Here is a 23,873-nt window from a genome sequence, read left to right on the forward strand (position 1 = left end):
AATGGTAGCAGAGAGTTACAGAGAGTTACTTTTCCTACACATGAAAGACAACCAGAAAGTCTTCTCAGGGATCAGCACTTCCGCTAAAAGAGAAGCAGCCTGTTACATCCCTAGAAATAAAACACCTCAGTATGCAGGCACTGGGAATCATCACCTACAGAAAAAAAGTGGCAGGTACATTCTTCCATGCCCCAAGGAGACTGATGCTACAAATACTGGGGAGTTCTTTCAAAGGATAATTTATTTTTCAAGTTTTCTTTAAAAATAAGCTTTATCCTATAGTCACACAATTAATCCCCTTCTGCTAGCCAGATTTGCAATGTAAGCTTGCTTGATGGTTGCTGACCATCATTATACCCGAGGATATAAAGGATACAATAACAGACTGCACAGTTTCTTTGGGGGGAAATGAAGAAGATTTATTATGCTGTACCCTTAAGGATCGACACAGCAGAACAAAGAAATTTTCTTCTTGCACACTGGCCTATTTGTCACAATCCTGTTAGGTTCCCTAACCCATCACACTAAACAACAACTGTAGATTTTTATTGCTTCTGTTCAATAACAGAGCAGACTGCATCACAGCATCCTTACCAACCGACTGACCCCCATCCTTCATGTGTAAAAGGAACGGCTTTTCACAGGTCAAAGCAGGATGCATTTACAGTTGTAAAGGAAAAGCTGGAAGTTTATGGATTTACAGAAATACTCAAACTTCAGGAAGGAGACTGGCCAAAGGGCAAGGAAGTGGTCTCATTTTATGCAGGCATACATATTTGGATTTTAATAAGAAATACAGTTAAGATAGCATATGACAGAATTACAAATTACAAAGAAGTCCAATAGCTTAACTCTGTGAACCTGCTGGAAAGTTAGTGTCTAGCTAAAACTTTCTCAGCCAAATTGATACAATCTATTTTAAAATAACTGCACTTTATATAAAGGTGAGAGTATAGATTACTCACAGATGTTAAACCTAATGTAATGAGGTTTTTTGGAAGTAGCCTTCAATAAAAGTAAGCTAAACCTAGCATGATGCCTTGCTTAGTAACATTAACACACATGCCTGTGCATGCATGTGCATACTCAGTGCAGAGAAAGGCAAACTCTGACTTAATGTCTCTCTTTTCTAACAATGTTTCAGAAAGAGTCTAAAAGCCATGGAGTTATTGCTGTGTTAATGAGGATGCAGACCTGACAAATATTATTCTTGGTGACTTACTTGGAAAAACAGAGAAGTAAAATTCAAGTAGGGAAAAAACTTTTTTTCCTGAATTTCCAGCAGCAAGTCCGTCCTCACTCTACATAACAAAAGAATAAATTGCATAGGGTAGATACTATTGAATCTGCTGTCAAAAAAAAGATGAGAATTACATTGATACAGTAGTAGTAAGAGATGAGGAAAACTAAGTATTTCCTTACGTTTAAAGAAAAGGAGAACCTGAGCCTCAAAATACAGTTGACTAATAGGATTTTTAATTTGCTTTAAAAAACCTCTTTTCAGTCTTAATCTGCAATCAGATACTGCTGAGCTGTCCTGCTAGATTGCAGCCAAAACAGCAAACAAGCTCACCTTACCTTCACTTCAAAGGCTGCTGGGTATGGCAGTACATTTGCTGGAAAACAGCTATAAACAGTCACATAACTACTATGAAAGCTTTCCCAGAAGACTAGTTGAAATTTAAAAAATATCTCTGAAAGAACTAGGATTATTACAGTTCTTATGTGACATACAGGATCCAAAGATGAATGAAAGTGGGTATCACAAATGCCACGCACAAGAGTTCAGCCTACAGTAGAATAGAGCCTTTTCAGTCAAGGGCCAAGATCCCTACCATTCAAAGCCTTATCTCAAGTGTAAACCTGCCTCTCTAAGAGAGTACAACTAAGTAAACAACCTGGAATCATTACTCCAGTTGCTGTTGGGTTGCAGTGAAGAAGGAAAAGGAGCCTACATCCAACATCACACAGTGGGTACTAATAATGCAGACAGGCTCATGAACGTATGACACTGGATGCACAATTCCAATAGTATTGAGTCCATGTAGTACTGAACAACTGCTCATTAGTAACTGTTCTTTAAAGAGGAAACTGTATGTCCCTAGTTCAAAGGAAAGGCCTGCACATCACAATCTGAGCTTCCAGAAGGCTTTGCCTCCCTACTGAAAATTGAAACATCAGCTAAAAACTTTGTATTAAAAAACAGAATAGGTCAAGAGTTAGCCCCCCACCTTCTCCTTTCCCACCCCCAGAATGAGAAAATATAGCTTCAGGGTGAAAAGTTTTCAAGCTTTCACCAGGAACACACATATCAGTTTCACTTGAAAAGTTTCCCAAATAGTTTTTTTTTCGTTCATTTTAATAGCCAAACTAGTGGGGAGTAACTTGCTCATCACCAAGAGCAACACCACAGAAACAGCAGCATCTACAGTCAAAGCAGTTAATGAAGCTGCTCATCTCTGTCTCTCCTCCACCTGACTGGCTGCCAATGCAGATTTCCTTCCCCTCCAAGCCTCCCCCCGTCTGTCCACAGGCTTACAGCTTTTCACCAAAAATACAGCAAAAAAGAGATTAAAAACCTGAATGCTCAATATGCCTGTCCCTTTGAGATCTTCTGGGGAACACACTTGGGATGCTTTTGCCTAGACTGACCTTCCTGCATTATTAAAGTATCTATTACCATATTTAATTTAGGAATACTTATCCAATACAGACTCTTGTGTCCTAGGGCAGAAATTTCAAAATAATATACATATTTTTGAAATCCCTTAAGTAATTTAAATGAAAGTAACAGCCACAAGAGAGCGCTACCAGCAAAGGATTCAGTCACAGGGCGAAATCAGACTTTAAGCTATTCAGCGTAATAAAAAAATGAAGATTGTGGTTAGGCAGTCTTATTTGCTAATAAGGTCTAAAAGGTGACCTCAGACATTTAATTGCTACAGCTGTGATCTTCCAAAGTCAGGAAATATTCTGGTTGTCTCAATATTCAAAGGTGGAATTTGAAATAGAGCAATGACTGTTTCTCTTTGTTTCAAAGGGAGATTAGTCAGCAGTTTTTGAATTTTTGCATCTTTAAAATGACCCATTCCAACACCTGAAATTAACAGGTTTTCTAATATTACCAAATTTTTTCCTGAATGTTTGTAGCTGACTAAAACTCAATGCAATGAGTTAAAACAACAAATCTGAGTCTTTGTTGTTATTTATGATCTCTATGTACTGAGTATCTGATTACCATGCACTCCCCTCTTACTTATCTTTTCAAGAAAAGTGCCAACAAATTGTTACAACAAAGTCAGCCTATTTTTCTGGAAGCAGCAAATGGAACTGCAGCACTTTTGTCCGTGTGAAACAGAAGGAGTTCCTGTTTTTGCAATCTCAGCTTCTAGTATCTTATCATAAAAGGAAATGACTTCCAAAAAGTATCCCCAAAAAAGAAGTGACCTAGAACTTAAAAACAATCAAATAAAAATATAAACACATGCTTAATTTAATGGACTTCTAAGGGGAAGGAGAGGCTCTGAAAGAGAAAAGCAGTAATGAAAGCAACCTATTAATATTCAGATAGTCTTAGAATGGCAAATTGAACCAGTATTTTGACAGACAAGTTATTGACAGAATTCTATTATATGAGTACCTGTAGAAATCCCTAAAATTTCAGCAAAGCAGCATATTCTACCTTAAATGATCATTCTCACACAAAGGTCTACACAATTGCCTTTTGCCTTGCTGTCAACCATGGCGAGACCTATAAGTCCTGTAGCACTGTTCTTTGCTTTCTCCTCTCATGTATCAGGTAACCAGGTGGTGTGACCTCCCATTTGACAATCATCCTACACCTGAAAAATGGAGCAAACAGCAACACCACACTTCAGCCAACATAGACTCCTTTAAAGGAAGCCATGCTGGAAGCAGAACGACCTTGTCACAGCACAGCAGCTCCTTTTCTATCCTATACTCTAATAAATTGCATTTTACATAAAAAGAAACCAAAGAGACTTGCAAAATGCTCTGCTTCTTTCTGTGAAAATAAATAAATGCAAATAAATTATCAATGGTAGTAACCTTAAAGAGTTCAGTCATTAACTTGAAGAAATCAGGATCTCACCATCACAGTTCGCTCAGGTTTTCCTTGTTCCTCAGCCCAACTGTATAGGCTTGAGCAGGATGGAACAACAATTTCATTTATAAATAAGATACGCACTGTCAACAAAGAGGTATTAATTTGTATGAGGTATAACATCATAAATCTTCCTGCCTTCTGAATTCACAATAGACTACCATGATAAAGCTCTCACATTCTGGAACTGTTTTTCCTTGCTCTGCCTTGGGGAACTAGACAGACACATCTGGATGTCTGAGATAAAAGTGTTGCCCTTGGGATTTATGGTATATTATATAAGCTACATAAATACTTTTCCCTCATCTGTATTTTTTGCACATTCGTTTACCTTTTGATGGCTAGATAGCATTCAACTCCTGATGTCACCTTCTTACCTCAATTTTTACCATGATTTATCAGAATTCCTTAGAAGGATAATAAAACATTTTTTTTAGTGAGTATTTATCATTAGGAAACATCTGAAGTGCTTCACACATTGAATAAATTGGTTCTGGCAGGATTTATTTTCAAGTATCTTGGAAATTATTATGCCATGTAAAGTGCTTAAGAAATTAAGAAATTTAGGGTAAATACAAACAAAGCATTATTCACCAGTAACAGTGAAGAAAAACACAGCCTCTGATGGGGCTAATGCTAACAGCAGCAGCAGGAGTCAAAACGGGGGCTTTTAGGCTGTCTTACCATGGCTGAGGTGAAGGAGCAGGAGGCAGAGCAATCCAGACACATTCCCCTCTGCCATCCTTGCCCAGGATGGGCAGGCTGAATTCCAGAGCAGCACACGGCTGCCTGCACCAGCCCGAAACACTGCCCTCAGCAAGAAGGAACTTGCCACATCCTTGGGGCACACAGCCACAGAAATCCTGGTGCTGCTTGTGGCCAGAAACAATGGGTGTGTTTTGCCTCCCAGCCACTCACCACAATAAGCTTACCCTTCAACAGCCATCCCAACTTGAGCTTCCTCAGAAACCACATTCCAAATACTGGTCTTTCTACACAGGTGTGGTGCTTTCCCAAACCGATTTCAGCTGTAATTTACCTCACCATGTCCAAGGTGACCCAAAAACAAAGAGTGGGTGAAGGGAATTCCTCTTGTCCCAGGGCATTTCAGCCCAGCCCTACTTTGTCTCAATCTTGGTTAAAACGCTATAGCCATATGATGCAAACTATGGAGCCTCCACAAAGAACTGTGCCACAAGCTGGTATGGCTCAGGTTTTACCTGAGAAAGCTATTTTGCTCTGACATGACCTATGCCAGACCAGCCACCATCCCTCAGAGTGCTCTCTTCCCCATCAGATGCCAGCCCTAGTTCAGCTGCCCACCTGCTGGCAAGTCTGCTCCATGAGCCAGATCAAAGAACTGACTCTGGTTTTGATTGTGACCCAGCAGAAATTTTCCCAATCTTCAGCTTCTGTCATTCTGTCCTTCCTCTGCACTCAGCATGAAGCTGGACTAAAAGCACATGGGCTGTATAACTCAGCAGCGTGGTTGCTGTGACTCTGTGCCAGACTTTGTTTTGCCAGGTGATCCAGTATTATGCAGATTCAGTAGAATCGACCATAAAATACTCTGGGTTTCTTGTGCAAGAGATAAGATGCAAATTTCTTCAGTTATTCAGTAACCAAGTCTGCAACACACTTGCATTCCTGCCCTTCTTTGAAGTGGTCACATTTCTGAAGTTAAGGGTTGGATTCAGAAATTATTTTAAAACTTCTTTATAATCTTTTCAAATTGGAAGGTGTTACATGTAGCTACTTGAGCAAGTAGAGCATAAAATCTCTACACTCAATATGGTAGATACTTAATGCTGAAACATGTAAGAAGTGCCAAGTTCTCCAACGTGTCAATCATTTAATCTTCAGGGTGTGAAATATGTAACCTAAAATAAAATTTCCACACGGAGAGAACTGCAACACACAGGAATAGGAGCATTATTCCTTCTCTCCTGAAACTGGACACATGCATTTCAATATCATTGATTAGTGTTAAAAAACCCAACTTTTAAGTGCTTAAAAGCAATCCCAAACAATTAATTTTTTCAAAACATAGAACATACACAGAATCATGCTTTCAATATGCAAAGATCATCTCGGACATAAAAAGATTAATCATTTGATCTTTAATGGGTTGGTTTATAATTCTGTTTCAGTCAGGAGTCTGAAGATATCTACAGTATTACTGAATACATAAAAAAAATCAGCTGTGTGCATGCAGAAGTATTATGTGAAATGAGTACTTTTTCAGATCCCCAAAGTTCAGAAGGCTCATTTGTTTTCCTCTCTCTCACCCAAGGGGCTACTACACATTAGAGCTTCCAGCACCTACACTGAAATTCACAAGTGGAAGGCAGTTTTCAGAATAACTCCAATGTACCATTTTGTAAAAAGCTATGGTTAGATCCTGTAAGAACTGGTATACTTTTTTTATCTTCAGTCATGTGAATGCTCTTACTAAATTGGATGAGACTACTCATGCTCAAAATTAACCATTTTGACAAGTGCATGCATGACTGAAGGAAAAAAAATCTCTACTAAAACCCAGTCATGACTCACAGGCTGTTACCATTTGATGGATATCCTATCCCAGAAAGGAAGCCACGTTGCCCAATTTTGGTAATTACTTAAAAAAACTGAGTAGCACTGCCACAAGTAGCCTTTTGAATAAGCATATTCAAATTACAGTATATTCCTTTTACCTACAAGGAAATGTCTATGGCCTTCCTAGTAGCTCAAACTCTGCCCTAACAGAGTTGCCTTGGTAAAATACTGTGACATCTGTTGTAATTTTGGCTTTCTATTATTTAAGCTTTACAGGGCAAATTTTTCAGATTTGCAAAGAAATAAATTATTTCTTTTATCATATTATAAATGATCATGTTATAATTTATTTCTTTATCGTATTATAAATTATGGAAGATGCCAGAAAACAAAAACATATCAGTCATGACATGTATTTGAGAGAAGCCTGACAGCTGTATAAGACAAACATCTAAAATCACAAGACAACTACTTGCTCTTTGAAACCAGGGACAATACACCATCAACTGGAGGAACTAAAGCTTCCCATCACCTCAAGCATCAGTCAGTGTGTCATTAACAGCATGAATCAAATCATGTTAATGCAACTAAGAAGCAGGTGAAGTGGGAAAAAAATTAAGAAATAAAAGTGGTTTTTAAATGTACACCCCACCAAAAAGGCAGTTGGCATGGGAAACATCCTAGGTGGTACTGCTAGGGTTAGAGCAAAGAGAATGTGGATTCACACTGTTAATGTGTTGGGTTAAGTGACTGCGATGCAACCAGGGAAAATGGTCCTCTTCAGGGGTTTTCTAAGGTATAATTTGCTGAAAATGGAAGTGTGTGTTCCTCCTTCTGTCATGTTCATTAGCCTTCCATCAGTAGTGTGGGATCACACAGATGAAGGATGAGGAGCACAGCGGAAGTTCAGCCAGCCTCGCATTTGCCCATGGAGAAGGTGGAAGGCAAACTAGATCAGAGCAGGAGGGGACCGCCACATGGGCTGGCCTACTCTGTGCATCCCCACTGAGCACGTGTGTACAGGGTGGTTTATTTGGCAGATGCTCCACTAAGCATTCCTTCATAGAAAGATCCTGCTGGGATTACTTGACAGCCCTTAAAGCATAGGGCATCCAACCCAATGTTCTCCTGATCTGGGGCCTGTAGGTGCTGTGCAGTTCATGGGATATGCCATGTTTGTGTCTATCTGGTTCCTGCCACTCCACTGTGAGCCATGGTAGCTCACTGGCAACAGCAAAGGAGAAAAAGATGTGCCCTAGCCTGGTCATGTTGTGTCACATATCCTGAAACATGTGGTTTATTCCCCTGTCCATCACCAGACCTGGCTGGGAGCAGCGTATGTGTCCATACCTGGCACACATTTACACCTGGCCATCCTGCTCAGAGCAGAAGAGGGAGCCCACAGCAATGTACTAACCCACTTCCCAAGTCAATTTGCAAAGTGCGAGTTTAAAAGAACCCAGCCCTTCCGCCAACTGCAGTCCCACAGAAATGTTCATGCCATGAACTTGAAAGCTGTGCGCATCTGTTACAAATACCCACTCCCAAAGATCTGCAGTGGCACATCCCATTCCACAGCTGTCAGTTCTGAGAAACATGGGTGGCAAGGGGCTAGCACACCTGCCCACTTCTAACAGCAATGGTACATGGATGTAGACACAGCCCTGGAAAACCCTACTACAGTTTCTCATATGTTTCTGAAGTCTGGTTGAAAATACAGGAATTTTAAAAAACCCCAATAAACCCCCAAAAAAGAAAAAACAAAAAAACACACAAAAACCCCGAAACACCAACAAAACAAAACAAAACACACCAAAAAAACAATCAAACAAGAAAAAGAAGACCACACAAAATAACCCCAAAAATTCATTCTGGTCAGTTAAGGCCAAGGTCAATCTTTCAAAAGGAAGAATTATGGCTATTGGGCAATAAGAGAGAAACCACTGCTATTTGTTTTGCCATAAGAAACCCCGGTTCCAGAAGAAATGAAATCTCATTGAAAGACAGAATGTATTTCACTTGTAATCAACAGTGGTTCTCCACAAGCGCATTTGGTTTTTATTAAGCAATGCTTAACCATAACCATGGACAAAACAGCATACTAAATGTTTAAAAGTAGAAAAATCCATGTAATTTTTCAGATTGTTTCCTATATCATTTGGTATCTATGAAACTAGAAGTATCAAGGCCAAACACAGGTAAGAGACAGAATTCACAGTCCTCCATCTGTATCTCATAACTGTACAGCAAAAAAAAATCCCTCAGTTTTCAAAGTTGTCTCACAAATTGATATTCTCAAGCTGCACAGAGTATTTCTGCAGCCACAAGGAGCCATGAATTACACAGGTAGCTACTCTACAGGTCATAAATAGGTAAGACTAGATGTCCTTGCTAAGTTACACACAACCCATTACAGAAAGGTCACTGCTAGTGTTCAGCAGGTTTCTGCTCAGACTGTGACAAATTCCAGTGATCTTCCATCTGAACATTGTAAATGACTCTCAAGATTTTTATTCACAGATTTCTGCTCAGGTCTCAGGTGTCTGAAACAGTACTGTACATTCTGAACATCCCTCAGGAGATTCATTAAAGATTCTGCCTTCTGTGCTTTAATTAAGAGTTAGCTGTCTTCATGAAGTGCCAGGCAAATAAAGATAACCATAACTTTCCATGTCTAGGTGTTTACGGCAGAAGTATCATGCAAGTCACTTCTCTTGCTAGGATTTTGCACAGTAATGTCAGTATTCATACTATGCTTCTGATGACAAGTGTTTGCTCCCACTCTCTTTCCCTTTCCTTTAACAAGGGACTTCCTTCAGCATTGCAAAAAGAGCTTGCACTTCGGCAACATGAAGGCACAGCACAAAAATGCTACAGAAAAGAAAAAACCCAACAAGCCCTCATATGTACATAATGTGGCCAAGTTCCAGAACTTTAGAGCTTGTTCTCAGGCACTCACAGTACCTGCAGAGTTAGCCAAGTTAAACAAAGCTTCTCATCACTAGCAGATCCTGTGGAAAAGAGGCTGCTCCTTCCCTCACCCACTCATTTCAACTGCCACTAACAGACGATTCAAGCAGCCAAGGGGACAACCCATGTAACTTCTTAGGGCGACTCCCAGAGGTGAAAATCTCACCCTGCCTTGAATAAATCACACATGAAAGCCTCACCTATGCACCAATTTTTAACAGTTTAATATATCTCATGAATGCATAGTGAAAAATTACTCTTACTACGGATTTATGATATATGCTTATGTCTAACACATGCAAAGGAATGAAGATGGTATGTAATAAGTAGAAAGGAATTAAAGTTAGAAGTATATGCAAAATCATTAAAGTACACAGAATATGGCAATCACATCAACATCAATATTCAGTATCAACACTGAGACCAAGTTCATTTGTATGTAGATATGCACATCATTTCCAAACAAAAGATTCACATGTAATTACTGTAAGAAATGTCCTGAACACAGTCTGCTTGCCATTTTCCTAGGAAAGGAATCTACTCAAGAAATCACTCAGTACTACACCAAAGAACTAGCATGCAATTAACATGCATTGTTTCTACAAATTCATTTGAGAAAAATATATGAAGCCTCCTGAATCCTATTTTAATCCAGGACCAAAAGTACACTGCACTCATTCTACCAGCAATTTATGTAAGCCACTTAAACATCATATCAAAATTGTTGTTGAGCCAGTTGCACAGTCCTGATTTGCTTTAGACCACAACTATGCAATGGCTCCAGAAAATACAGCAAACTGTGTATGCTGATAGCCAATACATTTATGCTGAGTAATGCACACCATTTTATTAGAAACCAGTGTTATTTTTCCTGTGTAAGTCAAGAATAATTTTTTAAAATGGCAGTTAAATATAATATTTTGGAAGCCAGCTACCACTGCATAACAACATAAGCCCCTTAAGAAACTTTTGTCACAGACACAAAGTGATTGTTGTGAATGAAACACATTACTCTCACTAAAACATTTTCCCTTGGTCTTCGCTGTAGGTACATTAGGCTTCTAAACAGACAATAGCATGGCCTACTACATACATTTCCAACATACAGTTAGATCAACATCAGATCAGGCTGTGGCTCTGCTGCTTTGAGAAGAAATTTCACAGGCACATACTTCTCAGCAGCGACAAATAAAATATTATTTTCCTTGATTAATTATACTGACTTGATTAATTATAGCAAGGAAAGTTCTCTACTTTCTAGAAGAATTTTGTTAAGAAGTAATTTTTTCCTAACATAGATTTGTAAAAGTTTGCTTTTCACTTCTGTATTAGTACACAAATAGATAAGACAAATGACCCCAAGGAAAAATGTTTTCCACATGAAATTCATATCTTGGCTATTAACTCTCACAGATAGCAGGAACAACATGATTAAAACAAAGATTCTCTTAAACTTCAGGATTGAGCTGGACTTCAAACCTGTCTATTTTGTGCTTCAGATTATAACACTGACATCCACAGAGAATAAAATATTAAACCAATGCTACAGAATGACATCACAGTACTAGACAAAGGACACAGGGCAAGCAGACAAAAAGATGCTAAGATGACTTGCAGATCAATACTTCATCTTATATGTAACTCAATGAAAGGGAATTGTGGGACTATTCCCAGTCTCCCCCCAGGGAACAGTAAGTGTGGATCTGAAGACTGAAATAAAGGCTAAATCAGCCATTCCAAGATTGCTACAATTGATTAAAATGCAGACTACCTCTGAAAAGTGGTGGTTCTACCCAGCTGAAAACCTACTTACTCAAGTAATTTTGTAGTCAGATCAGTTCCCTGATCCAATTCAATCCAGACCTGCAGGAGTGCTCACACAAAGACTAAACAACCGGTTTGCTTACAGACATGGCTGTTTAAAGTACTCATAAAAATTCAGCCTAAGATTTAGGGCAAACAAAACAAAACTAATACTGTTGTTCAAACCATAACTTCTGAAAGAAAGCATGCAACAAGGCTTTTACAAAAACCTGCATCATTTGAACTTCCAACAGGAAAAGTTATTTCAGCACAGCAACAGCAGTGCATGAGAACAAGCTGGCCAAAAATAAAATGAGACTGGAAGTTAAAAGGTTTCTGACCATCAAAGGACTGATATCCTAAGGCAACTTTCCAAGAGAAAGAGCAAAGTTGAAAAACCAAGACAAAAGCCCCAGCTAGTTTAATTCAGTAAGTTTTATGAAATTGTATCTAATATTATGCAGGCTTGTCAATAACCCAAAGGGCTATTGCCTCTTTTGGAAGCTATGGAAGTTTTTAATGAATTTCAGACAATAATGTTTTCTCTAACAACAGCCACTGTTTCAGCCTCTTGGCTAGAACAGCTGGCTTGTTTTTGACCATTGCACACATGCTAAGGAAGGAAAAAGGGAAGGGATGATAAAGGACTGATGAAAATCCATCAGTTTTGCACCGAAGTGCTCAAGGGCATGTATAGCAATAGGGCTCTTCTGCCTGCAGAGAATGGCCACAAAACCCCAGCAGCAGATCAGCACTTGATTAGCTGTAGCAAAGTTCTCCAAAATCACATTCATTGAGTGACTCACAGAACCATCAAGGTTGGAAAAAACCTTTAAAAGATCCAGTCCAACTGCCCACTCAGCACTACGATGGTAACCCCTAAACAACAACACCCAGCACCACATTCAGGCACCTCCAACACCTACAGGGATGGTGATCAGGGATGGACAACACCTTCCGGGGCAACCTATTCCAATGCCTAACCACCCTAATGGTGAAATATTTTTTTCTAGTATACAGTCTGATTTCCCCACCTTAAGGCCATTTCCTCTTGTCTTCTCACTGTTATCAGAGTAGAAGAGAATGGCCCTCACCTCACTGCAACCTCCTTTCAGATGGTAATACAGCACAATGTGGTATGAAGAACCAAGAATGACATAGCTGTGCCTCTCATGAGGGTATTTCTGCACCAAACCTTCTGCCATTTCCAGAGATGGATCAGAATTCACGGATTCTGAGCAAATCACTGTCAAAGTTGAAAAGCACCAAGAGAAGGAATCTTTCTACTTGGTCTGAAGCTTTTCCTGGTAATTAAGACTTGCTGTCTTGGCAGATTCTTCAGTGTGTGTAAAACTTCTCAACCCTGAAGTTCTCCCTTTCTCTGACAGGAATAACTGACGTAACCTCTACTAACAAGTGCTTTTACTGGAATAGCCAACACAAGTTGGAACTGCTGAACATCAACATGATCTATGGTAGTTGTGAATGTATTTTATTTTGCATTTATTAGCTTCAAAGCTACAAAAATTTGGTGAGAGCTTCTAGAAGTAGCTATTGTTGAGGATATAACCTAGCAGCTGTGAAAGAGCTCCAGGTACCCATAATTTCTTCTATCAAAAACAAACAACTTCTAAAACCAAAGGTGAAAAGCATGCTTTTGTACCTTTCTTACCTATCAGTGCTATTTCACAAAAGACTGTCCTTATTTGAGACGGCCTCAAACAGTCATTATATTTATGGACTGGATCATCATACCTGTCAAGCTCAAATTCTTGGCATTTTCTGTGTTGTATCAAAATTCTTTTTTTGATTCTAACAAATTCTCACATGAAAGACTGACTGGCATAAGTTGATAAAAATAATTAACTAGAAAGTTCTGATACACCAGAGAAGGAAATTACTAACAAAGATCATGTTGTTCAGATCTCTGGGTTGCAACTTTTTCCAGAAATTACAAGATTTAGCCCACATTAACATTGGTTTACTTCTGACAAAAATATTTTATGAAACTGATTTTAAACTCAAGTTAGTAAAAGTAGTGTGAACTTAAAAGCTGCGATTCAAAATGACAAAACAAAAAGTTTTCAAACCAAAAATGTGTTCTGTTTTGATAAACTGCTTCACTTTCCCCCTTCACTAACAACTAACTCAAAGTATTCTTTATGCAAGCCATTTATGAAATGCTCGAAACCTCAAATATTTTCGGAGTGGGAAAATGCTTTTCCAAAAGCTTCCCATGTAAACCACTCCTCACAGCACAACTGGCCAGCACAGCATATGCACTAAAGAGCGTTGCCTGTGTCTGCACACCAAAGGCAGGGAACAGGGCTGGCAGCCTACTTTGGGCACTGCACTTCAGGAAGACAGAGGCAGTGTCCTGACTGATCACATCACAATAGCACTCAGACAATGTATTGCCTTGGCTTTTGCTCTGATCAATAGGCTGCCTCTCTCCACATCATCTTCTTTAAAGGGTCTTTGTTTAAGAAGGAATTTAATACCACATAATATGCACATTTATAACACTGAATGAAAGTGATTAACTTGCCACATCTTGGCAAATTTAGTTGCTTAGTAGCTAATAGGCTGAAACACACTTGGCATTCAGGTTAACAACACAATCTTACCTTTTCACTACAAGCTTCAGCGTCTTGTGTGAACCTTTCACCAGACAGATAGCTTCTTGTCGGAAGCCAGACAGGCCCACATCATTGATGCCAACAATTTCATCCCCAGCCAGTAACTTGTCCACAGCTGCAGCTTTGCTCCCATCTTCTATCTAGGGGGGGAAAAAAAAAAATGTGTGTAACAAATGGTAGAATTATATAGGTTGCATAGTGCCACCTTTAAAATAAGCTAATGAGCTTTCAATACTGTCTTCAACAAAAATTAATACAATAATTAAGTGCTTAACATAATTTAGAAAGCACATTAAAAATCACTATATACTGAGACAATCAGAATAGGAAAGAAATAAAAGAGAGGAAACCTCCTGAGAAAGCTAGAGGGAAATTTGGGAATGTAAAGAAGAATTTCTTTGCTGTGCATGCACTGGAACTGGTTGCCCGGAGAGGTTGTGGAGTCTCCCTTCACTGGAGATATTCAAGAACTGTCTGGATGCAAATCTGTGCTCTGGGATGACCCTGCCTGAGCAGGAAGGTTGGACCAGATGATCTATCGTGGTCTCTTCCAACTTGTTTCATTCTGTGATTCTGTGAAAAGCATCTGTCATCTTGACCTCTGTTCAACACGTGAATCATATTGAACAGAGTAATCATACTTGCAAACAGAGCTTTGGGCAGGCATGCAAAAATATGGTTCTCTAGAGAAGGCAGCCAGTAATATTGACCATTTTGTCAATAACATTAACACACAGCCAACTCCAAAGATCTGGCATGCAATGAAATCCTAAAATACTGTTTAAAGGCTGGTCTAGAAAATGAAGGTATTTTCATCAGGAACATAACATTTAGGAAAATATCTGAAAAATTACTATCCTTACAGCTAATTAACAGCCCTGGCTTAAAAACACAGTGATAGTAAGGGAAATTCACTGAAAGATTATTTTGCTAAATGCCATAGGCATCTCTTGAATGCATTAAATTTTTATACAACTGTTCATAACATATGGAAAAAACACAAGATAAATTAAAGATTCAGGCTTTTGCAATTCTCACCCCAACTAAGTTAAAAACCGCCACAATACAAGTTCCCCATTTTCAAAATTTAAAACAAATCTCAAGAGCTTGATCAGACAGATTAATAAGTACCAACAGTTTGAACTGATTTCAAACAATAATTACAAGGATATTATGAGGTTATGAAAGGAGAAAATTAGAAGGCCCAAAGCCCAGCTAGAACTTAATCTGGCTACTATTGTAAAAGACAATAAAAAAGTATTTTCATAAATACATAAGCAAGCAATAGAGGGCTAAGGAAAACCTTCACTGGATGCGTGGGGACCATCCCTCTAAAAGATGGGGCACTAAGGTACGTGGTTTAGTGGTAGACTGGGCAGAACTAGGTTAGCAGCTGGATTCTATGATCCTAAAACTATTTTCCAAACTAAACAAGTCTGTGATTCTAAGCTGTAGGCATTGAACACTTTGCCATTCAATCCCTTGGCTTTCTAGTGTCTTCCTATCTCCTTTGCTGTCAACACAGCCTCTGGCTTCTGAGTTGCTTGGCTTCGTGATCTATGTATTTAATTTTATTGCTCCCTCACTTGCTCATAATCCACAACTCACATCTTCCTATACATTTGACACTACCTTCAAAGACTTTAATTTACGTCTTCATTAAATTTTACATTGACTACAGTATCTCTGAGTCCCACGTTATTAAATACAAGCAAATTTACAAAGAGCAATTCCTTGCAATCACCCCAACTGCAGACAGCTTCATAAAGAACTGCCATCTTCTGAGGCACCAAAGTCAATCAGCAACGAGATAAATCCAGAGGAAAGTAACTTCATGAATTCTGAAGCTCACAGTACAGGTTTTAGAAAGAGTCCAGCAACAAAAATATAAATTAAATAACCTAATAAAAAAAGCAATATCTTTTGATGAAAGTACTTTAGGATAATCTCACAAAGCACTCAATCTCTTTGCAGGCATGTAAAAGCTTTCTTTATGTAAGGTCATAATAAATGTTCTTAAAAATCTTCAGGCCTGTAAACCTAAGCCAAAAAGAATACTATGAAAAATGCTTAGTCTTCTATCCCATTCTAAACCACTCATTATTAATAGTAATTAAGAAACTTTACTTACAGAACTTCTTATCTTAAAAAAACCCAAAAAAAACCCAAGATAATTAAAGACAGGGCAAGTTTCTACATCCCCATACATCTAGTTTTCAAGTTATGACCTGCCCTCTGACCTGCTCACATATCCTCTGGGCATCAAGAATTTACCAGAACACCAAATTATCACTGCAAACCTTAATTTAGGTTGGAAACACGAGAGCAGCAGTGGAAATTGCTTAGAAGCAAGTAAAGACTTCAGTTCTGAGATATCAAGTGAAGAGCATCTGCCCTAAAAAGGGCACTGAAATCAGGCTGAGCAAAACAAGAGAACAGGCAGCCTGGGCATGCATCTGAAGGCCAAATAGGTTAGAAAAGTGGTACAAAAAACATTAAGGAAAGTCAGAGCTAAATCACTAGAATTGCTGGAGGAAGGTCAAGGCAAGGGGTGGGTGTTGGGACGGGACCCACATGGCAGGGGGCACAGAATGAAAGTATCTCGGAGGACACTTTAAATTCTAAATGTAGATGTCAAACCATTTGCAGCCCCTATGCCCCAAGCAAGGCACCCAAAGGAGGCTGAGACATCCCTGGGCTCAGAGGGGTTGGGGGCGAAAGGGGTGGGGGGCAGGGGCAAAAATCTGTCTCCTAGGGCTTGAAGGAATGTTCATTGTTCTCAGTAAGTATGTTTGTTTTTTCTTCAGGCTGGCAATGCACTGACAGCAGGGAGTATTCAGTTACCCCCTCTGCGCTTTAATTTCATCAGAGAAACTACACATTCCACACAAAGCAAGCTTTCCAAAGAGACTCTGGCTGTCAAAAACAACATTAATCAAAAAAACCTCAAAAAGTTTTGATTTAAAAAATCAAAGCCTAAAATACAAAGCTGAAGCCATCCTCATGAAAACTTCAAATGACTTTAAGATCTTGTCTTCAGATCACCTACAGGTAGTGAAAATAAAAACTAGACATCCATTCATGGTAGAAGTCTTTTCAATCTGACTAAATTTAAACCTTTATACTCAGATCCCCAAATGGCTGTACAGATATGATTCTATTTGAAAATACACTTTTAAGTGGAAATGGGAAAGTTAGACAGAAAAAATACAATTTCTTCTGTTACACTAGAAGTCCTTCCTTTAGTCACAACTACTAAAAACATTAGGCTTTGCAACATATAAAGAAACACAGCCAAAAATATCAACGAGGAAAAGGCCCTCTTCATATATACTGCTATATTAACCTGTGTTCTTTGTGCAAAACTGGACAATGCCATTCCAGCTTCTACTTCAGGTTTTCTTCTATTAGTTTTAACACGTATTGTCTTTATTTATTCACCCACTGAGTAACTTTCCATCTCATCAGACCTTAACTAGAAGTGTAAATATCAACCAAATACATAAATATTTTAGAACTAGCAAATACACTCAAAAATATCATTGTCACACCTCAGTCACAAATGTATTTCACTCACCATCCTTAGAGTCAGCTGTGCTATGCTGTGTTGAGGATTTAAGCCCAACTTTTAAGACTAAAGTTTGTATTACTCATCTACCTAGCATCAATTTCTTTTAGGATTCCAGGTGTCCAGAAAAACTAGGTCAATAGCTGAAAATAAAGCCTTGAAAATGCAGAGGGAGGTTTTAAGATGAAGTCTTTCAAGAACAGTCAGGAAGAAGAGATCTGCCTCAGTCACTGTCAGCTGGCAGATATGACTGGATGTAACCCAGCAGGAACTGAACTCCCATAAGCACACACATCTTAGCATTTTTATAGCAATAGCAGGAAACAAAAGACATAGAAGAAAAACAATCAACACCTTATTTTCTTATAAATAACAGGCATAAGCCTTCAACAAACATATATAGCTACACAGCTTATCTTGAATGAGCAAGGGTTCTAGAAACACCCTGAAACCATGTTTTTGTTATGTAGTAAAAAATCATACCCTCATACTATGCTAAATTAACAAGTGTAAACATGTTGACTTCCTATCCTTAGCAGTGATGTTGGTATGCTACCAAAGAAAGTGTTTTCGAAAGGAGATGAAAAGGATGTTTGTTGACCAAAAGCATCTGCTTAGACAGTATCTCTCACCCTGCTGTCCCTGATGACCTTCCTTACAGCCAAGAGCAAAAGCAAACTTTGGGATCTGTGCATCAGGGAGGATTGTGATTGCAGACTTTGCCATCATAACAGTATCTATATTAATTGTCACATCTTCCCAAATTTATTTTTGCTTACATCACATCCACAAAACAGGAAGAAACACTGATTCAAAATGTAGATATGAGGATTTAAAAAAAAAATGAATGAGAAAACAACATATATGTAAATCTAGTATGCAAAATTCTTCTTGTAAAAAGAAGACAGAGGCTTGAAAGATGGAGAAAATGTCTAACAGCTAGATACACAAACATATTCAAAGGATATTTACAAGTCTGTATTCCCCTGTTGGTAATATAGAGAAAGGGGAAAATAATGGCCTTTCTTTCCAGCTTTGAACTGCTGCAGTGTTGATGAGGAGCACCAATTCCAGCATGTGACCCCTTCATTTATGTTTTTATCAGGTCTGATGCTTTACTTAAAATACCCACATTCCTCTATAGGCACCTGTATAAACAAGCAGGAGACAGGTTGGGGAAATGCTGTGTCATATGAGAGATCTAGTTTTGTTTACAAAGCCAACAGTTTCTTGTCTGTGCTCTCTTTGGACAGGGTGGGAGACGGGATGGAAACCCAAACCCAAAGACAAACACAGGAAAAAACAGCACCACTTATCAGCATTCTGCTATCAGCTGTGATAAACTATCTTACAATAATTCATTTCTTGTACAGCCAAGAAATGTTTCTGTGGTTGTTTGTATTATGAGTATCTAATACAGTTTTTCCACAAACCTAACAATCTTTGCCAAAGATCAAATAAAATGTGGAAAGTGTCAATTATTTTGATTTGCAAAGCGTTAAATAAAAGAGAAGCCCCTACAGTTCAAGTCTGGCATTTGTGTAACTTTAAGGAATGAACAGAAAAGTAACAGGTCTGACTCCAGCTATACATTCTGCAAATGCATTCTTGAGTGGCAAAGGCTGCATTCACCAGCAGCATGCATGGCTCAGACTGAGGGAGGATAAAACTGGGGTGCAAACTCCAGCAGGACCTAACTGATCCAAAGACAATGAGTGTGTGTGTGCATTTGTACGGCATCACACACCGGCATGCATACACTAGAAGCTGGGCAAGGCTAATGTATTTGACTTTGCATTGCTATACATCTCTCCCACTCGACATGGACTTTGAAAGAGACTGTTGGAAGGACACCTGGCAGGGAAGAAACTCCAGCCCCATTTTACAGATGGGTGCAGAAGCATATATGTAAACAAGGCCCTAAACAATGCAGCATGGCTGCAACAAAGCAAGGAATTCCATACAAACATTGACATCAATGGAGGGTACCTGTAACCCTGAACCACCTCTTCCCACAGACTGTAGGTTAAACAATTAGCATTAACTACTCAACATGAACTTTAAACACCACCACAAAAAAACAACTTAATGATGGGCTACCTACTTGCAAACTCTGTGCCCATGCAATATTATCCAATATTATTAACTTGGCAATTGCTGCACTTTGAATAGGCAGGTGGGTGTCTGCTGCATTTGGTGACACTCAGCGCAGAAGCCAGGAACTTCCCTTTTGCCTGGTATCATAATTGCACACCCCACAGCCACTGTCCATAAGTGCTCTCCCTGAGATTATCTTTAAACATTACAACAAACAACATTAAATTTTAGTTCAGGAAAATGTATTTCCGTCACAGCAATTTCTTTCTTCCCTAGACCCAAGGGAAACAGTTCATGGTCACTGTCACAAAACCACTGAACAGGCAGAGAAATCCCCCTCGCCCAGCTGCTCTTTTAAAGTGTCCCACATTGCGCCGCACAGACCTTGAGCTGGCAGAAGCCCTCCCTTCTGTCAACAAGTGATTCTTAAAAATCAAAACTGAAACATTTTTTTAAAGGATAGAGTTGAGTAACAGGACACAGTCTATCGCAATTTCTAATAATGTTCTAATTGCTTGTTATTTAATGTATTTAAATATTTGCATATTTACCCAGAAATCTTTTCCTTTGTTGGTTTCTGCTTGGAAAAAAATCATCATGTTTTGAAAAGTTGGTACAGTTCAGGTATTTATTCAGTTTTTATAATGGTGTCCATGCCACTGTTTTGACAAAGGGCTGCTGTCACTTCCACTAGAACAGGCCATTTTTGTGGGGGATTTATTAGAGCTGTAAAAACTGACTCCAGGCTGAAACCTAATTTCAGAGTTCATCATGCCAGAAATGTTTAAGAAGTATGGTAACACATCCACCACTTCCCTCTTTAACAATTCTTAAATAAACTGACAAATATTTTAGTTCAACCTACATTCAAAATAATACCTACCATAAGCCTGTGAGAAAATCTTTCCAATTATTAATCATCAGCTACTATTTCTAGAGGTTACTGTTATAGTATCTGTTTCTTTAAAACACAGGGCTGTTAAGGACTGAAGACCAATTAAAGTACTTGAAGTTAAAAATTTAATGAAACTCTCCCCCAAGAATCTAATTATAACAATTTCCAGATGAAAATTATCAGGAAGAGAAACTTCATGTAGATTTGTAGCTTTTAAAAAACTGAACAACAGATGTTTATTTTTAAAGGTTTTTTTCAAAGTGATTCCATTGTTTCAGCAACAGAAGTTGGAAACTTCATCACTGCTGAACAATTCTACTAGAAATAAATTAATAATATTTAAAAAACCCAACCAACCAAAAAAAAAAAAACAAAACAAAACAAAACAAAAAAACAACAAAAAACCCCCAGAACCCACAAAGCCCCAGAAACCCTTGATTAAAAAAAAAAAAAAAAGTGGGGCACCTGAGTGTCAAGGACTTAGCTGTTTTTTTTGCCATTAGTATCTGAGCTTTACTCATTACATTTTACAGCTTCTAAATAATATTTGCCCATATGCCAGAGCAGCATGTCTGCATATATTCCACATCTACAAAGCAACTAAACACAGACTGTAGCAGTCTTTGGAAATCTTTCTATGCAAGAGCTCCCCTAGGGCAGCACAAGATCCTCAGGGAAGCTTCCTAGCTCTTACAGCCCCACAACCCTAGACTGGCACCCAGGCCAGAGCAAAGCTGAGACAGACTCAGCTTACCTGGAGTAAGAATAAGGCCAAGACAAGAGCAGAAAAGACTGAAGTGAGTGAAGGTTCTGGAAGCAGGGGTGATGGCAGAAGTGTAGTGTTGATCCTGAAACTAAACCAATCCAGTGCTATCCCTCCCTCATACCATAGTAACACTTGCAAATTGTAACTTACATTTTGATTTATTTTTTTTTCCTAGCACATCACCAATATCTAAATACCTTCATACTGCTGTTTGGTCCAGCACTCATTCAGATAATCTGTACATAACTTGTTAAAAAATTACTGAGAAATAACTCCCATTTACTTTTAGCTGTAAGTTTGGTTTTGCATTTTACAGAAGCTAATGGCACATCCACCCCAGAGGAACCCATCTGTACCCACATATACCTTACACTGTTTTAAAACATATTTTGCTATCTTTGTTTTTTCCTTCCAAATGACAACATAATCTGTATAAGAATGGAGTGAATAATTATGCTATGAAAAGAAATAGCCAGCTGGCCCAAAGAGAACTGCTTTCTCTGTATGCAGCTTACTTGTTCTAACAAACCTCCTAACAGAGAAGTTTGATAGAGCTGGATTATCCATATTTACTTGTCCAAGTTTACTTATGGATGACTATATATATAGGCTGTTTATGTGTGCAATCTGTGCAGTTAACATAAAGCATTTTTATAGGTCTACATTTTTGTACTTTTAGCTATTATGAACAATGATAAGAATGGTTTATAAGAGGTTATGCCTAGAAACAACTTGTATTTTATCTATTTAAACTGATAACAGGAACAGACTTCCAAGAGGAAAAATACGACCTGACAAAGTAATCTTTCTGATCATAAGGCTCAAAGTTTTTACTTTGCAACTATCATATGCTTTCAACAACACTGGTTTATCTTTCTGCCTTCCTGTCCATCCCAGGAAAATAATGTCATCGTTTGCCAATGTGCCCTTAACAAAAACAGACTGAATGCAATCCAACAACCTAAAAAAAACACTGCATAATTAGGGAAAGAGTAAGCGTTACTGACAAATCAGATTTTAAAATACCCTGAATGTATCTGTCTGATCACGTAGATAAGACTGTGCATTAAGTAAAAAAGGGAAAGACCAGTTTCATCAACTTGTAGGTTTTTTGTAAAGGTCTCAGAAACAGACATTGAAAGATCTAGTGGATGGAAACAGTATACTTACCAAAAATAAATTTGAACTATTTCACGGTCTATCAGACTAAATGTGACCATTTACAAAAATTCAAGTTGCATCTATGCCTACAGATTGCTGTGGTTTTTAAAAAAAAAAAAAAGGTACACAGACACAGGTAGCTCTGATTAAGACCTAGCAACAGAAAAAAAACTGCTTCACTACCTGTTAGTTTCAAAAAGCACTATGATGGGTCTGCCAAAACCCACAGGAATTTTACAGAGTGTTAGGTTTCCATTTTAAATACTTTCTCTTGAACAGCCCATTTTTAACAGAATGCTTGTCTTGACTAACTTATACCATCATTTGGTTTTAATCACAGCTGTTGTTTGGGATCCTCCATTTTTATGATAGCACAAATGCTCACTTCTGAGACAATGAGAAAGTATAACATTTTCCAATAATTCTTGTAATCACATTCCTGAAAATGTGATTTTATCCCAAAAGTAAAAGTTATTTGTAATAGTTACTGGAGAAGTATTTAAGAACCCTCAACTACAAACATAACATTACACATCTAAACAAAAATCTAGCAAACAATGAGAATGACCTACTCTCTTAACTGATAGCAATTTCTTCAGCAAGATTTCTCTGCTTTGCAAAATTATTCAACTTTAAAGAAAAAAAGAGGCTCAGTAAGGTGCTGAATTTTAAAGCATGTCTTTGTTGATTCCCTCACCCACTCCTCTGCAAAGAAAACAAACAAAAGACTTCAAAAGAAGGGTCAGGCTCCTCCTAAAATTTGAGTGCTTTAAACGTTAACAGAATTTGTTCTTTACATTAACTTTTGATCTCTGCTCAGAATTGATATGCACATGCACAGAGTATCCAAATTACAGACTGAAACCATCCTTTGTCACCATCTTTCTCAACAACTCAAATATTTAAAGCCAAGTTCAAAGAAGAAGACACATTTATCCTTTCCTCCCCCACCCCAGTGCTAAAACAGTGTTTATTTAACAAAACCTAAAGTTGTCTTGATTCACCTTTATATAATTTATACAACCCTGTTTACTGTAAGTATGTAGTACTTTAAACTGAATAGATGCATATATTTGCTCCCACTATATGAAAGCCATGTTTCTGCTGTGCACTATGCACACCATTTCTTAGAGAAATAAAAACTCGGAAGCAAGTAGGATGACCCTCAAGAAAAAAAAAAGAAAAAGGCATACTATTATAGAAACAAAAAAGGTCTGGGTAACCTTGCCCTTATTCTGTCTTCTGCTCTTATTACTGCCTCAGTAAAGGAAGAGAACTTCCCTCACTCCACTTTGACCCAGAAGTCAAACATG

The 23,873-nt window shown here is 38.3% G+C and overlaps 1 protein-coding gene across 3 annotated transcripts in view; it reads right to left on the reverse strand.

Moving 5' to 3' along the window:
* The window catches only part of SHROOM2 (shroom family member 2), a 118,421-nt gene that overhangs the window by 56,807 nt on the left and 37,741 nt on the right, over window positions 1-23,873 (reverse strand). For all 3 annotated transcript variants that reach the window (XM_058864292.1, XM_058864273.1, XM_058864283.1), the window contains exon 2: window positions 14,062-14,213. Coding sequence is in view for 2 of the 3 variants with exons in the window: in XM_058864273.1 (XP_058720256.1) it covers window positions 14,062-14,213 (152 nt within the window). In the remaining variant the exon portion in view is untranslated. The remainder of the gene's footprint in view (window positions 1-14,061; window positions 14,214-23,873) is intronic.

This window comes from Poecile atricapillus, chromosome 1 (assembly GCF_030490865.1).
Source record: "Poecile atricapillus isolate bPoeAtr1 chromosome 1, bPoeAtr1.hap1, whole genome shotgun sequence".
NCBI lineage: Eukaryota > Metazoa > Chordata > Aves > Passeriformes > Paridae > Poecile > Poecile atricapillus.